The following is a 16311-nucleotide window of genomic DNA, read 5'->3' on the forward strand; positions in this document are numbered from 1 at the left end:
ACCTCGCCAGAACTTGCCTCAACCTCTCATTGTGTTCACTCCAAGAATTCCTGAGCTCAAGCACATCATCTTCCTAGCATTTTACCCCATCTGGGCCCTCGAGCAGAGACTCCATAACTCCATGGAACACAGAAGAAGCAGATACCAACCTAAAGGACTTGGTTAAAAACTTAAAAGCAGCCAGAGGTGTAATGAGTGAGGTGAGTTTTTGGGATTCTTTATGCAAGTGCACCTGGTGCTAGGTGAACACTAAGTCGAGCATCGTAATAACTTTTGTGCCCCCCATTGTGAATAGAATATTTCAGAGATATTAGTAACAGTTCACTATTTAGAGCCCTTAAGTCGATGCATAAGTGGAACTTCCCACTTGCTTTACTTGGCCACAACTATGGATGCCAACCACTAGGTAATGACTGCCTGGTTAAGTAGGCTCTCTAGTTCATCCTTAACTTTAGCCTGCACTCCCAGCAGGTAATCTTCTCGCCTCTGAAACAACCGGGAAGGCACAACTCTTCAATTTGATTTTGTGAGCATACAATTTTATAATGCCTAAATTCTCCCAAAAACGTTAGGGGAAAAAAACACCTCTACACCACTTCATGCGCTTGCACATGATGCTTGACATTTAAATTTCAGGTACACTAATGCCATGCCTAAAATGTTTTGTCTCAAGGCCTCATTAGTAGCATTCTAAATTATATGATTCTACCATAAGATGTTTTTTCGCTGTTCAGTTCTTTGCAGAGGTTTGGAATAAATCCGTTATCCCTCACTTGCAGGTCTTCCAAAATCATCTCTAATGGTGTATACTGTTTGGTCCTAGATGGTACAAACATCCACAATGCTGTTTACATCTATGGTATTGTCAAGTTAGATTTGAGGCCTAACTTCAACTTGATGAGCTCTATTCTCCTAGAATGATGAAAGTCTAAGATTTTCCGTCACAGTGGGGCTTCTGGTTTTTAGGTCTGGACTGCTTGATCATTCATGCGATCTGTTTGCATAAGACCTATTGTGACCTTACCAAGAACTTACAGGGGCTTACCATTGGTTTGCTTTATTATCACTCTTATTTGCTTGCTTATTTTTCAGTGTCCCTCTTTGTCGCAGCTTGTCCATCTTGTGTTTGTCACTCCCCTGGAGCATAGCCTCTGCTACAATCTCAAAGTGACTGGCTTCTATCTTTCCACTGTTCACTTTTGGGGGAATTTTTGTTTTCTTTTTGGTTAAGCAACACAAGTGCATGTGTTTTTCCATCTCTCTCTCTCTCATATGCTTCAATATCCACATACAGTTTTCTTGTCCCTAGTTTTGCTCCTCCCCTACCTTCTGTGTTAATCCCTTACTAGTGTTTTGCTTTTCTCCTCCTCACTTTTCCAATCCGCTCTCCTGACTGGCTGCTCTGTTGGTCTTTCTCAGTCTTTTATTATTTTATTGTATCTTTTATCTTTTGAAACACCGGCAGCAAATTGCTACCAGCCCCTCCGCTTTAAAAAAAAAAAAAGGCTTTTTTTGCTTCTTTTTTTTTAACTTTAACTTTTTTTCTGTACTGATTCATGTATGATTGATAGATTGGGAAAATGGCACCCACAGCATTTTATAGGCACGCCCATGCATGGTTGACCCACGTGCATGTCATCATGCACCTTTTTTTTTTCTTCTTTTTTTTTTTTGGTCGTGCTGTACATCAACAGCAAAAAATGTTTTTTGCTTATGTTGTATAGTATTGCCAAATGCACTAGATAAGACAGTAGGTCACAAAGGAGAGACTGGAACTGGGTAGAGAACTAGATAAAGGCACTATACGTCAACCCAACTAATATTTGCCTAAGAATGCTTTCATTAGGAGGACCCAAATTGACAAAGACTTGTTTGTATGTAGGTTAGGCCCGCATCTAAACATGTACAGATCTGCGCAGCCTAGGGCTGGCAAGGGGGCAGGAGTGGCATCTTTCATGGCCATGGATCATATATGATGCATTACTCTTAATAGAGTTCATCTTTCTATTTCCAATCTTAGGAATGTGTGTTTTACCCTGTTCAACCTCAATTAGAATAGGTCCATGAATACCAAGGCGGTGACTTACTATTAAAAGTAATTGCAGTAAACTGTTGCATCATTAGTATTTCAGCTCAACTCACTGGTCAAGTAAAAATGTATTGATACCCATCTTTTGCATTCCATTGTTTTTACTCCACAGTTAATCACCTCAGATGTAACAATAAACATTGGAACGTTTATCAGATGTCCAAAGCTCCAGGTAGGTTGCTACAAGCCGATTAAATAGATAGTATTTTTCAAGTGTATTGGTTATTAAATGTTTTAAACTCTGTTCATAGCTGTTGACAAAGTAAATTAGACATGAAATCAGTGCATGTTTGTTCATTGTTTTGAAATCCATTGTTTTCATCTGTGTGCAGTGGTGTGCCAGGACTTGAATGTGGTTCATGAATTGCGCGAAGATAATTTGATGTACTTTAATGCTCTAGCCCACTGTCGTTCACAACTTTTTGTGATTGCCACAGGCTTGAAAGGAAGAGGTTCTTCAGAAATGTTTTGTAATTTTAACTCCATTAAGTGTCCTCTATTCAGACAGACTGTATCCCTTACTCATGCATGACTAAACATGTCTTTGGAGGTCTTGTATTGTTTTCACTCCTGCTGGACACATAGTGGGCATTTTACTGAAGCTGTACCTCTTTTGGCCGCTGTCTCAGTTTTTGAAGTCCTACCTTCTTGGTTGGATGAATTGCAGTAAATTTTTCCATTCTGGCTGAATAAAAAAATGCCTCCCTTTTTTGTGTATGCTGTTAAAGCCTTGACTTCAGACCTTTCATAAAGGGCACTGGTTCTCTCACCAGATGAACTTTGAAAAGCTTGCATTCCCTGTTTTGGTTCTTTCTACGACTATCAATCCATGTTTGTTGAGCTCAAGCATCTGTTGATATATAAGGTAGACACTTCAGTGCAGAATACAATTGGCTTCACATCAGGATGCCATGAATTGGGTTTTGTAAAATTGTTTTGTGACTTGGGAAGATACCTAGTTTGGTGACACCTATCCACTTGCATGTGCCTCTTTTTGGGAAATAACCCAGTCGCAGAAACTATGATTCCTAAGTTATTGTGTGTCCTTTTAAATCCTGGAAATGTCATTACTTTACTACAAAGCCCTCCCTACAAATGCGACCAAGTATGCTCAGTCCTGCACTTTGTTTGTCGCATTGCAATATGTGAAAAGGGGACTTAGCAAAGTGGCCCATTCTGCTGGGGCTGCTTTAAATATTCTTGTTGGTAGATCATTTGGCCCTGGTGCTCCTGCTGATCGAAATGAAGCCAATATTTGTGTGATCTTTTCTTTTTCAGCCATCATTTCCTTCCATTGCTCTATTTGTTGTCTAAGGGTTCCAGTTATTCTTTTTATAGATGAGCTGTTCTAGGTCTGTCTTCTGTAGAGGTTCAAAATCTATTCTGTCCTCTTGCGGACAGGAACTGAAGGGTAAACCTTTGGGTTATTTTGACTTGTTTTTAGGTCTCGCCTAGCTACGCAGCGCATGTGCGCTTCTCGCCTTGGCGAGATCTATTGTTGCCGCTTTCTGTGCCGAAGGGGGACACGACATGTGCGCGCCCGGACAGGCGATGTGCCCGCTCACGGCGTGTCTTCTCTGGCGATCGCATGCCTCAAAGGCAGAACCGTGCCAGCAGACTCCACCCTGCGGCTGCTCCAGGTAAAGCAGGGCTCCCTGTGTTACAAGTCGGTGCTATTGTTACCTGTACAATATAATTACTGGTTAATTGCTGCTTGCCGTGGAAGGACCGTTGGGCCGAGCGCCAACTGGCAGCAGCAGAGGCGCACGAGGTAACTCCAAACAAATCCCTGCTGCTTAAAGGGCTTACACCGAATGTCAACACCGGGAAACAGCCACCGGCTTATGAATATCATGAGCGGCTTAGCGAGCTCCGTTGTACTTGATACGAAGAGCGGCAGGACGGTGTCCCTCTCCCGACATCGAGCAATGCTAGCGATCTAACCCCCTTCCCTTCAAGTGTCAGTAACTCGCCCAGCGCTGCACTTTGACATTCTGGTACTTGTAGTTCAGGAGGAGGTGGGGTGGGCTGGGTCCTGTGGGCGGGAAGGATGCAGACCGGAGCCTCGCAGCAGCACTGAAGCCCGTGCGGCGCAGCTTGGATAGGGAGTCAAGCCCCTTACAGTTGTGGAACTTCATCAAAACTCCTCCCAGACAGGACGTCAATGTCTGCCCAAACGGCATCTCATTAAAGTTGCCCCATTAGATGATGGATACGTTTGTGTCTGCTTCAAAGTATTGTTTTTCACCGTCTTTCTTAAAAGCCAATTTGAATGAAGAGAACATTTCAACATGCAGATGGAACCTGCCTCTTTCTGAGCCGCTCTGCCCCTCTTTCCACCATGCGAGCGCCAACGCAGGCTAGGCAGGCTAGGTTTCCCCCCCTGATTTTTTCCACCTTAAAAATCCCCTGTGCCTCAATGCATTCATTCGACCCTGTCAGCAGCGAGCTGCGTAAATCAAGATGTGTTGCTCTTAAAGAGCAGGAGTGTATGGTCAGGATTCATCTGTTTCTCCTATTGCTACTAAATTAATGCAGTAAGAGTCAGGGAAAATGTACCTGCTTATTTTAAGCTTCTTGAAGGAAGGTTAACGTGACCAGTAAAGTGGCAGGCTAAGGCTAACATACAATGTATTTATACTCTGTTCCGGCCCCCTTCGTGAACCCTAAAAACCGGGAATGCAAGGGCAGTGCAAGTCATGATGGGTAGGCCAGGCCACGAGGGACAACTGCTACCCCTAAATGACGTCCATATTTATCAGCCCTGCGAGGTTCTCACTTTTAAAACACTTCGAAATTCTTTTCAGAAATATATAGTTTGACAGAAGATAATTCTTGAAATGACGAGTTTTCTCCTGGAAGGAAGTAAGTACAGTTGCCACGATGTTTGCTTAATCAGGCATGGATGCTTTCCTAGGAATTGGGCCATGACCCTGGTATGACCTCTCACCTGATTGGAATGTTGTGGGCTTATCACGCATGAGTACTCAACGAGGCTGGAGTTGGTTTTCTACGGGTCATGGCCTTTGTACGGGCCATCCACAAGTCTTCACAATACATATAAATATTGCTCCATTTCTTCCATGGGTTCTAGATTAAAGCTGTTTTAACCAACCCCTGTTTTCTTGACAAGCGTGCCTTTGGATTCCTGTCTTTGTAAGAGTTCTGTAGTCACAAGCATTTGTGGCAGAAGTGCCTAATTTGTGCTGGTGTCTATCATTGGCACTCATTTTTTGGGAGGTGGAACTTAGTTCTCATCATCAGCCTTTAAATGCGATCAAGGCAGAAAGGGAGAAATAATGAAGATGAAAAAATTAGGAAAAAAGAGACAAAGATTAAAAGCAGGGATGAAAAAGAACCTACTAGAGTGATGTGGAGAGACAGCATGTGTAGGGTAGTGGAAGAAAGAGGTATTAGGTGGAGTCAAGACTAGGCAATCTTGGTATTAAGCAGCTCCAGTGTCCTATCATGTTAGTTAAATTTGCCAGTGAGCAATAGGACAGCTACTTTGGTGATCTTTTCTTTATTATCGGTACCTCCTCTAGCATATCTTCTTCTGCTATATCTGTGGGAGCTTGCCTCCACCCTTGTTGTTCCTGCTCTCCTCTAACCTTGAATGCCGTGCTCCTCCCAACACTTCCTGCACAGTCCCACTCCCTTGGTAAGAAATTATGTCCAATGTCCTTGCAGTGGACCTGTGGCGCACTCTGCCTGCAGGATCCTAATGCCCCCATGACATGACACCCGACTATCCTTACGGAAAAATGACACGTCATTGTTATAACATCTCTGCCTTTCTTAAGGAATGATAATACAGCTTTTACTCCTCACTTAAGGGAAAAGTCGTGGGTGGTTTTTCATATGTATGCTCTTGTAAACTGTGACCTCTTTGCACCAGTCGACCTGCTCCGGTTGCTAGGCTAGCAAAGCTAAAAAGCCACCGAATTACAAACCGAGTTGCTTTAAGTTAAACGAGGGCGCGATCTATTGCATTTTCAATGCTTGTTCCTAATGCTTTCCGTCCAACAGCGTTGTTGACCATTTTACTCTTCACAGCCCACAGGTTCCCACTTAACTGCCTCAAGCTTGAAATTGTGTGGCACCTGGTGGTTACCCTAGAGAGCGTGCAAACTAGCCTTTCGTGGTCACTGGTCAGGCTGTGCTGGATTTAGAAATTGCTTATCTTAGGGAAGTTTTGGATGGATACCTAAATATAAAATTATGTATATACAAGATGAAGGCTGATCCAAAGTGCATCTTCCATTGAGAATTCTTAGAGCTAGTAAATTAAGGGTGGTGGCAAGTTTATCTCCGGCCTTACCGTTCTTGGCTTTTCTCAAAATAATTTCTGTAATCTGCCCGGCGGAATCTACTTGTTGCCATGTGGGAGGCTCTGCAGGTCGCAATTGAAACTTGTTGAAATTCCCGCAATCACCCTTGTATCTGCAGCGTGTTTTTGCCATAGGGTTTTGTTTATACTTGAGATTTCCCCAAATGGTTGACTTTTTCATAGGCTGTTTATGTAAATGCTTTCAATTATCAATGGAGCAGGTTTCCTACCCTGCTTTTTAGGTCTCGCCTAGCGTTGCAGCGCCCATGCGCTGCTTGCTCTACAAGACATATTGTGAGAAATGACATTTCAGAAGAGGGCTTGAAGCCCCGCCCCTCATTTTCATAGGATGGCATCCCATTGAAAATGAGGCTTCTTTGTTACCGCCCTTTCGCATTTTGGGACGGCCCATCCGGACTCGATCGTTTGCTTCAAGGCTGTCGTGAAGCAATTTCTTATCTAAAGTAGGCGTGTTATCTAAAGCTGTGAAGCAAAGGATCCAGTCCGGGTGGGCCGTCCCAAAAGGAGACAGGGCGGTAACAAAGAAGCACTGTTTGGAGAGATTCTTTTATTAGTGCTCCCTTAGCGCCGCGACATCGCCTGTCGCCATCTGGGGGATTGCCGAGTGTGGCATTCCATGGAGGCAGAAACCCACCCCACGACCTGGACACAAAAGCGCACTTTGGAAAAAAGAGCCCGTTTGCTGCCAGCAAGTCTGGTCGCAGTTTTAAAGGGAGCAGCGCACAGGCCTGCCTGGGTCTGGTGATTCGGGTCTCCACGGACAAAATACACACAGATAAACGCGTCCACACAAACCGTGTAGTACCTCGCATTATCACCAGTTTATCCTGCCCCAATTAAGCCTCCGCACTCCCATCCCAGCCACCCACCCCTTAGGAAAAAAAAGCACACACCAACATGACTGATACAAATTACTTCACTAATCTCAAAACACCGTGTTGGGGGCATTTCTGAGAAGAGCTGTCTCAAGTGGGCCATGTTAAGTGCTACAGATAAACGTTATTGCCAGTGTCTGGCTGCCCTGCAACTTGGTAATGAGATGGTTTGTGTATGTGTGGGGGGGAGGGGGTAGAGGAATGTCTATGGGGGACTACAAATAAGGATCCGGGGTAATAATCAGTTGGGTAAAAGACAGCTCAGTCAGACACAATCACACTCACAGAATATTTAAAGCGTTGTAATGTTTTTTTTGTGTGCACTTTTATATAGCACGAACTCGACCCGTATGTATTGGGGCGCTTTACATGAGCACCATGTAAGGCGCTCCAATGTTCATGCTTAACCGAGCAGCGTGGGCTACAAGGTTGACTAGATGGCTCGGAGTTAATTTAATATAAGTTTGGGTGTCTCAGCACCCCGCTTTCAGGCTAAAATGTAAACAGAAAAGGAAAGCTGGAGAAACAAAAGAGCTTGGGCAGAAACAAAACCCCCTCTGTGGAGGCGCATCGCTCCCCTCCCCCCAACAAAATCACAGACTTAAGGCCCCAAGGAATTTGTAAGGCAGAGAACTGCCAGCAACACTGTGAAAAACACGGGATGCTCATTGGAAGCACACACCCTGCGCTTACCTAGAACCCCTCCCCTGGTCGACTAAGCAACCAACAGGCACTTACTTCCGTGTCCGTCCTCAAACTCCAAATCAGCCCCACACCAGCCCTCCTCGAACCCATCCATGCCCTTGAGCCCCGCTTGTCACAGATTTGCAAATCCTATAATAACCCTCCTACCAACCCCAGAAACAAACCCGCCCAAGAGCCCCATTCCTGCACCCTCTTTCTCTGCGCAGCCCTCCTGTGGTTGGCGGAGCCCTCCCAGGCCGTGCAGCACGAGGATTCTATGTACATGTGGATCGACGCTCACCAAGCCAGGATCCTTACAGGTAACATCTCTTTCTCATCTTGGAATTTACTGTAGCCAGGGGGGTGTTTGAAGTCGGTTGCACGTGGTCAATTCCGCAAAAAATAGCAGTGTTCTCTGCAGCATTCTTGCGTATTATCGCATGTTTTCATTGTTCAAAAGGTGTTCACCATAACATTTTGCTTATTGACTTGTCAGTTTGCATCGCTCCCTGCTAGCCTGTCTCCATTTCTTTCTGCCTGTCCAATTTCCACACATTGTCATTTGTGCACCAGTGAAACTGCATGTCTTTTCAAATTTAGTGGCCTCGTCAATGGAAAATGTGCTGTCTGTAAAAGACAGTGCGGTACATACCACACCATGCTTTATTAATACACTTGTGACAGTACGCTCCAAAATGCACCACAAGCCACATAGAACATGTCTACCGCTCAGTCTCCTGCTGGATCGGCGTGGTGGCTCATTTGCTTTTTGTGTGAACTTGGATTTTTCACAATTCCCATGACTTGGGGGATGCAACACTGGTCCACTCCGTAACTCGTTTCATCACAACTGGCTCGAAGTGATTCGGTTTGAAGCATGCCTCTGGGAGCGCGAGTGTCAGGGAGGGGCTCGGCGTTCAAATGTGAGCAGCACATGTAATCAGAAAGCAGCCTTGGATGTGTGTTGTCTTCAAGGGGTCACCTCTACTTCAGTGTGTGTGTGTGCTTGTCTGTGAAGCTTGTACTGATGCCAGTACTGCACAGGTTCTTTGCACTGGTACTAAAGTTATCTATATGGCCTGTACCTGGTCTGTCTGTGACTGCATCTCAGCTGCATCTGCCTTAGATTGACCTTCTCTGGAACTGAATCCGGACTGGATCGTTTGCTTCATGGCTGTGTTGTAAAAGAATATGGAGTTTCGAGAGAGAATGTACTATAGTACAAATGCAATGCAATAGATTTCGCAATTACAACAAAGTTAGCTATTGCCATTTTCAATTACATCATTAGATTCATGCTTCACGAAGGTAAAAAAATAATTATAACCTTTTCAATGCCAATAGCTCAAAACAATGTAATTGCGAGACCTATTGCATTGTAAAAAATTGTTGTTTTTAGTAGTCGCCTGAAGGAAGATGTATGCAACAGTCCAGTTGCTAGGACTTATTCTTCCAGTTCCAACAATTTGTGTAGAAGAATGGAGACTCCTCTGGAGGGATGTTGCACTTTAACTGGGGGCTCGCCCGCTGATGAAAATTCATGATGATCTGACCAATTTATAGTTGCCAGGTTTTTGCAAGCAAATTACGTCCTTCTTGCATAATTCTTCTAATGCATCCCTAGCCGCCATTAAATTGTTTAAGACTTGACTATTCCATGAGCAGACTTGCAGGGCTAGGGTATGAGTGAGAGGAGTCCTTCTTGTTGGTTTGTGTTTCAATGAGTCTTGCAATGCCATTGTTTTAGTGGCATATTCCCTTGAGATCAGAAACAGTTCTACTGATGTTCTTGGATTTTTTGGGCAATTAGGGCAGCACAAAATAAAACCACTGGTGTTGATGGTGGAGCCATGGCTATTTTGGCTTTATTTTGCTGATTCTGATATGCCACTCAGCCAGAATTTGAGTGGCACTCTACTCTTCGGACTATCTTTCTCGCTGAACATAACTCTAGTTGCCTCCTTTGGAGAATACTTGCTCCCAGATATAAATGCAACAGAGATAAGATCTTTAGATTCAATGGTATTCAGGCCGTGCAGAGCAGAGAAAAGTTTAAGTAAGTTGCTTCTGTTCAGGATGTCTTCATTCATACGTGAGGTGTATTCGGGGTAGAATAGGAGTGTGGCCTCCAAGGACTCTACTTCATGACGTTCTGAGTCTTGTTAGGAGATGCTGGCAGGATTTCCAAACTTGCCATGCTTGACCAGGCACCGTCATCCCTGGGTATTACCAGGGGATCCCAGGATCTTACCTGCTGGGAGGTGGGCTGGCACATACTTTTGTGCAGAGGCATATGATCTGTATTCTCGAGCTAGCCTAGGCCACAACCACCAGACCAGCAGTGTCCTGGCCATATGTCTGTGACAGTAAGGTTGCATACTAGTTTTGCTGGAGGTGCAAAACCGTCAGATGCATATGATATAGTGTTTGCGTTATTTTTATTGTTTGTGCTAGCCGCCTGTTGGGGAATGCGATTTATGCAATACTATTTTTGCAGGGTAGATATTTTGCAAGGTCTGGTCAACGTTAAGTGTTTCAGAGTTATTCGGATTGTGTTTCGGGAGGGATATCCTTCTTCTGTCCTTTGTGCTTCTGTTCCATTGTTTTTGTAGGTAATCGCCGTTTCAGCGGTCAAAGTATTTAGTCTAGCAATAATTTCCAAAGTCTGGACTGCCGCGGTTGCTGACTCTGACTATTTTTTGTGTACTCTTTCTGGGCTGCGACGGACACTGACATATTGGATGCACTTTGTAGAAATAGGGTTGCTTTACTGTCCTTAGCCTGGTCGCATGATAGTGTGATTGTTTTGTTACTCGTGACTGACTGGGGAGTTTGTAAGCCACTTGGTGAATTACAGCAGGGAACCAGGGTTTCCTCCTTCGAGGAGGATGCACTCCTTGATTTATTTATTTGAAATATAGGGAAGAGTTTTGATTCTGATTCTGTCTGATATTTGTACCTTTTGTGTAGCATCTTCAGACATTTTCTATTCTTTTTTCAAAGTTTGTTTGCATGTGGGTCTGTACTGATTGAATCTAATAATTCAGTGCCTGTTGAGTCCACTCTATCCACTTGATTGCGGATCTATATTCAGATTGTGTATTGTTGCTTGTGCATTGGAGAGCTCTAGTTGCAGTGTAATCTGTTGCAGGAACTAAATCATTGCTTGTACATGGCCGAACTCTAACTTCGAAGTCCTCTGCAACCGGATCTACAGCAGGGACCGGCTCATGTCTTAACCTGGAGCTGAATTTATTTGCTTTAAACTCCGTAACAAGATCTTCCATTAGCCCTGGCAAGGCAGCAATCTTTTTGAGTAAGAGTTGGCAGGAACCTAGTTCTATGGACTTTTCCGCCATTCGCTGCGCTTTCATGATGAGAGAGTTCAGGTTATCTAGCCGGTACAATTGTTTTAACTAGTTTGCCAGTGTTTAGAGGACTAATATTTGCGTGCATAGTTTTTCCACATGCAGTATCGCAGCTTGACTCGTCATGTTAAATGTATCGTCTATGGCAGACCACCAGCACCAGTTATTTCTTCCAGGAATATCCTCTGCATGCAGTAAATTATGCTGGTTCATTGGCTTTGTTTGAATTTGATTCGGTAGAGTGAAGTTTCTCGCTGGATGGGCATTGCTCAGCAACCTTTGTGTCCTTGTGAGGAGAGGAGCTGATTACTTGGTCCCCGCTTAAGATTGATAAATTGTGTAGGCATTGAGGTGAACTCAGTAAAGTTTGATCTTTAAATACGGAGACGTGTGGGATTGCTATGTTGAGTATCTCCTCATCCCCTATATAGTGCTTCTCAAATTTGTCTTGGAACTCTCTGGAGAAATTCAGTTGATGTACCTTTCATAGGTTGTTGGCAGTGCAGCTGGCTTCAGCTCGCCTACAAACAAGCTTGGGGATCTGATGTCAATGTCCCAATCTGAATGGGGGAGTATACATTTGGCGCTACAGTGAGCCATATGATCTGTGGTCTCAAAGTGTAGCTCATCCTTGGCCACTGCTGCCCCACTGTACAGACTTTAGTGTTAGAACTGGCGCTAGTTTTCTGGGGAAAGGAACCTAGGCGGTTTCATGAACAGCACTTCCGCCTCTAATTTTGTGGCTTGATTGTTTACTATGCTCCCCTGGCTGACATGCACTCCAGTCTTGTAGGTGCCTTGGTGGATGCTTGTTTTCAAGTTGCTGTTTCAAAGTACTGCTGTGTGGCTGTTTGGTAGCCCTTCCAAGAGCACTTGAGAGCAGGGCATGCCTTGCTTGATGAAAGGATTGAGTCGCCATTAGCAGTTCTTTGTGGCGAAGCTTCCTTGGTCACAGGCCCCTTAACTGCCACCATGTCTTGTGACTGGTGAGATAATTAGTCGGTTTCTATCCTCAGGGTACTCATGTACTAGGAGATTGGCAGAAGGGTCTGTTATAAGTAGCATAGTCTTTTTAGACTTGTAATATTTTCTTATTCCATCAGGCGAAGATGTGCACGTTTCCCTTGTTTGTTCTTACTCTTAAAGATGATTTTAAAAACATTATTTTGCTGCACAGTTTGTGAGAAGGGAGCTCCACCTGTCTCCTGTTGCTTTTGCTCCTTGATGCTCTTGTGGTTCGGTCTCTCAAGAGTAGCAAACTTCTAGTGCGCATTTCAGTCTCACAGCAACCACTCTGAATGTCCAGGCCCCTGGACTGGATGAACCAGATGAAAAATTGTATTATGCCAGCATGGGCTAAGGATGCATGGCCGTGCAGTGTAAAAAGGCCTCCGGTGCAGAGAATGCCTTTATTAAAAGTTTCCTTTCGCTGAGACTCTCAATCAGTAAGGTACCCCAATAGAGAAGCTCTAGACATTGCACAGAGCAGTGTAGAGCGACAAATGGGTCGCAGTGTCCCTGCAGTTCTCTGCTCTGCGGTCTATGGTCTATTCCCCCTTTGCTTTACTCCTAGCCTCCTTGCATACTTTCCCTTGGGGTGGAGGCTAGTGAGGATAGCGCTGTGGAGGCTTATCTGAGCATTTGTCAGTTCGTTTTGAGGGCGTTCTAATTTTTATTTGAACAAATAGTTTGAATAGACGTAATCTTGCCTAGATACCGGGTCTGGCATAGTAGCGGCAGTGGCAATCGAAGGAAGGCTGGAGCGGTACGCACCGGAGGCGGCAGTGGCAGGCCTCTAAACGCACACAAACTGTACCGGCCGAATGCCAGCCGCTTTCGTGCAGAGGTCTGCGCTTGCAATCTAGTCCGTTACTGCCCTCCTCGCCTGCAGTCTTCAACCCCAATCATTCCCTGCATCTCATGGTGTCTCAGTGGCTCACCTCCGCTTCTCCGCGGCTCCCCCGTATGCGGGCTTTCGGCTTGTTCCTGCTCCTGCTAATCCTCTGTTCCAATCGACTATTCCTAGTTTGTGACCATGGTGGGGGTTTCCTGGGGGGGCAGCCAGTTTCGGAGCAATGATTTGGGTGGAGTGGAGTGGAGTGGAGTGTAGCAGGACCAGCGCGTGAACTAGCTCCATCTCTTCCGCTTCCGTCAAGCCGCATGCAACTCAGCGGACCTATAAAAGAATAGCAAGGAGGGGAGGTCCTCATTTGGGTAAAGGAGCACGGAGGGGAGGTCCTCCTTTGGGTAAAGGAGCAAGAAAGCAAAGGACTTATCTGCATCCTCACTCCCTTCAAATCTCTTTCCCCTCCACCTCCCAAAATGACGGTGCTCTATTGGAAACCACCAAAGTTATCCGCCAATAAGATATCTGTAGATGACTGAGTAAATGACCATGCCAAAGGTTTAAGACCTTGTAGACTTAAACAAATCCAAAGACTAAGGAAATTAACTAAACAGTAAAAATGCAGAAAAACCCTGAAAGACACAATGGACTGCTAAGCATGTGTCACCTCCACTAAAAGCTGTCCGATCCCATGACCACAGCAAATCCTTGAGAGGCTTGTAAATCTGTTTGGCAATATGCTTTAAAAGAAGTGCATTGCAGGATATCGAACTGGCATTATTTCTGTGAGTTTGAAACTTCAGAGTTTGAGTATATAATGTTTGTACTTGCAGATGTTCTGCCTTGTACATACTTATTCTGAAGGAAGATATAGCACTAGAGCATTTTAGGATTGAGAAAAGCAAGAGGTGACTGTAGGAAAGTAGTATCTGCTTCTTATGGTTACCCCAACATTTTGCTGATGTCACGGTGTTTTTGTACATTCTGACTGGGGATCCTGCTATTCAGGGCCCCAGTCTTATCTGCTTTGTCCCGTAAATTGCTATGTGTGTACTTTAGGTACACTCCAGATTGGATACTGGGGTACCCTTATCAGTCACTAGTATACGGTACACCATGTTGCCAGGGCATAGGTACCCAAGAGTCCTCAAATGGGCTGAAGCATGTACTATGAGACCCATGAGAGGTCATGCAAAATGGAACTACAGGCCTGCCATTGCAGCCTGTGTAATATGGTACAGGCACCTCTTACTTTAGATATAGGTTCACTATATCTATCTAAATCACTACACTTAAATACCTATCAGTCACCCCTATGGCAGGCCTTAATAATCCTGAAGGCAGGGTGCTGAGTTTTACGTGAGAGGGTGCCCCTGCATGAGCAGAGCCCCTCTGCAGCCTTCGGAGACCTTTCTCCGGGGTTGTCTGTGATGCAGCCAGACGTATATGTTTAAGTGCATTATAACCTCATGGCAAATGCTCACTTTAAAACGGCTACTTAGAAACGTGTTGTGTTTGGTGTCAAACACCTTGGAATCATACCTCCACACCAGTAACTGGTATGATTCCAACCTTCCAAAGGGTCATGTGTGGGTCACCGGTCTACCCGGTACCAGCTCTCTCGACCCGGGCAGCACAAAATGGACACTGCCTGCCACAGACACGATTCTGCTCTCCTGCTGCTGAGCCAAGCTTGAGCAGAGGAAAGCATGACAATAGGCATCCTGTCACAGGGAGGTGTGACCACCTCCCAGACAGGGTTTAGTGTATTGGGGCTGGGTGGGTCCACTCTAAGAGTGCCAGAAAGTCTGCACTGGGGGCACATCTGGTGTCCCTGTGTATAGTCCAGCTCAAACCAGTTCTGGGAGCCATTGGCTCCTGCTCTGGCACAAAACTGGACAAAGGACATGGGTGTAGCCACCCCTCTGTCCTGCCCCTCCCCTAGGAGGGTCCCTATAATCTTTCCAACTCCTTCTCATGTGTATAAAGTGGGTTACCCGGCTGCGAGACTTTAGATTTTACCTGGAAAAGATTCTGCTAAGAAGAAGCCAAGTACTTCGACTGTCTGCACATCGCTGCACCTAAACGCATCTGACCGGTTTGCTTCTCCCGAGCTCCTGAGGACTCTGAAGATTTCAGCAACACAGGAGGTGGATTCACGAAGGTCCCTAAGGTAGATCTGACCTCTCAGCGATTCTGAAACCAGTATCCCTCGTGGGGGCCGTGCAACCTGAACTCCTGTGCACCGCATACATTTGCAATTTACATATGCTTGTTGACGATTCCCGAGCTTGTGCATTGGACTCCGTGTAGTCCTGACCCCGAGCAGTAATTGCACCGAAGATATCCGGCCTCTACTCACCGAGTGTCCTGTGGGCTGGTACTTTGCAAACTAGCTTGAGGTCTACTCTCAATCCCTGGTCCGTTGACCTGTGGGTCCTGGCGAGGGTCACCTTGTTTGTTTTTGGACTTACCTGGTTGCGCCTGCCGTGCCCTGACTCCATTGCTTGGGGATTCCCCTGTACCTTGCTGGTCCACACCGTAACCTATTTACTCTAACCGTGTGGGTTGCATTTGCCAAGGCTTGTTGGTGCTCCAACCGGACATCGACCCCTCAGCACTCGACATCCTTCGTGAGACTGCTCACCTCCGGATCATGGTCGTCCTCGACGTATCCTGCTCCCCGTGGCATCAGAGTCCAGCAACTCTTCTTCGCTCCTGAAGCATCTGACATCGGTGGGCATTCGACTACCTAGCCCCTGATCACCTGAAGTGACCCAGACTCTGTTCCCTCTGCTTTCAGGTTCTTCTCACCTAAAATCCAGGCTTGGATTCCACCGGACACTCATTGCCTTCCTGGCAGCAGTACTTCTTTGCAACTCTACATTGAAAACGACAAAGGTTTCCGACACCACTTGACCCCTATGCACCCAGCTCCTCTGGGATAGGTAACACAAGTAACTCTGTACTCACTGGTAGGTTGGCCTTAGAACCTCTTATGGTCCAAAGGGTTTGTTCGAAGTCCTCGTAGAAGTGTCCTTAACTTGAAACTTTGCAACCACGTCTTTCCCATAGAGTCGTACGAAGCACGCGTTTGT

At 45.5% G+C, this 16311-nt stretch overlaps 1 protein-coding gene across 5 annotated transcripts in view; it reads left to right on the forward strand.

Moving 5' to 3' along the window:
• Positions 1–16311, forward strand: part of CENPN (centromere protein N) — a 220082-nt gene that overhangs the window by 53922 nt on the left and 149849 nt on the right. For all 5 annotated transcript variants that reach the window (XM_085638918.1, XM_085638917.1, XM_085638916.1 and 2 more), the window contains one exon: positions 2202–2261. In XM_085638918.1, the coding sequence (XP_085495044.1) occupies positions 2202–2261 (60 nt within the window). The remainder of the gene's footprint in view (positions 1–2201; positions 2262–16311) is intronic.

Source organism: Triturus cristatus, chromosome 12, assembly GCF_964204655.1.
Source record: "Triturus cristatus chromosome 12, aTriCri1.1, whole genome shotgun sequence".
Taxonomy (NCBI): domain Eukaryota; kingdom Metazoa; phylum Chordata; class Amphibia; order Caudata; family Salamandridae; genus Triturus; species Triturus cristatus.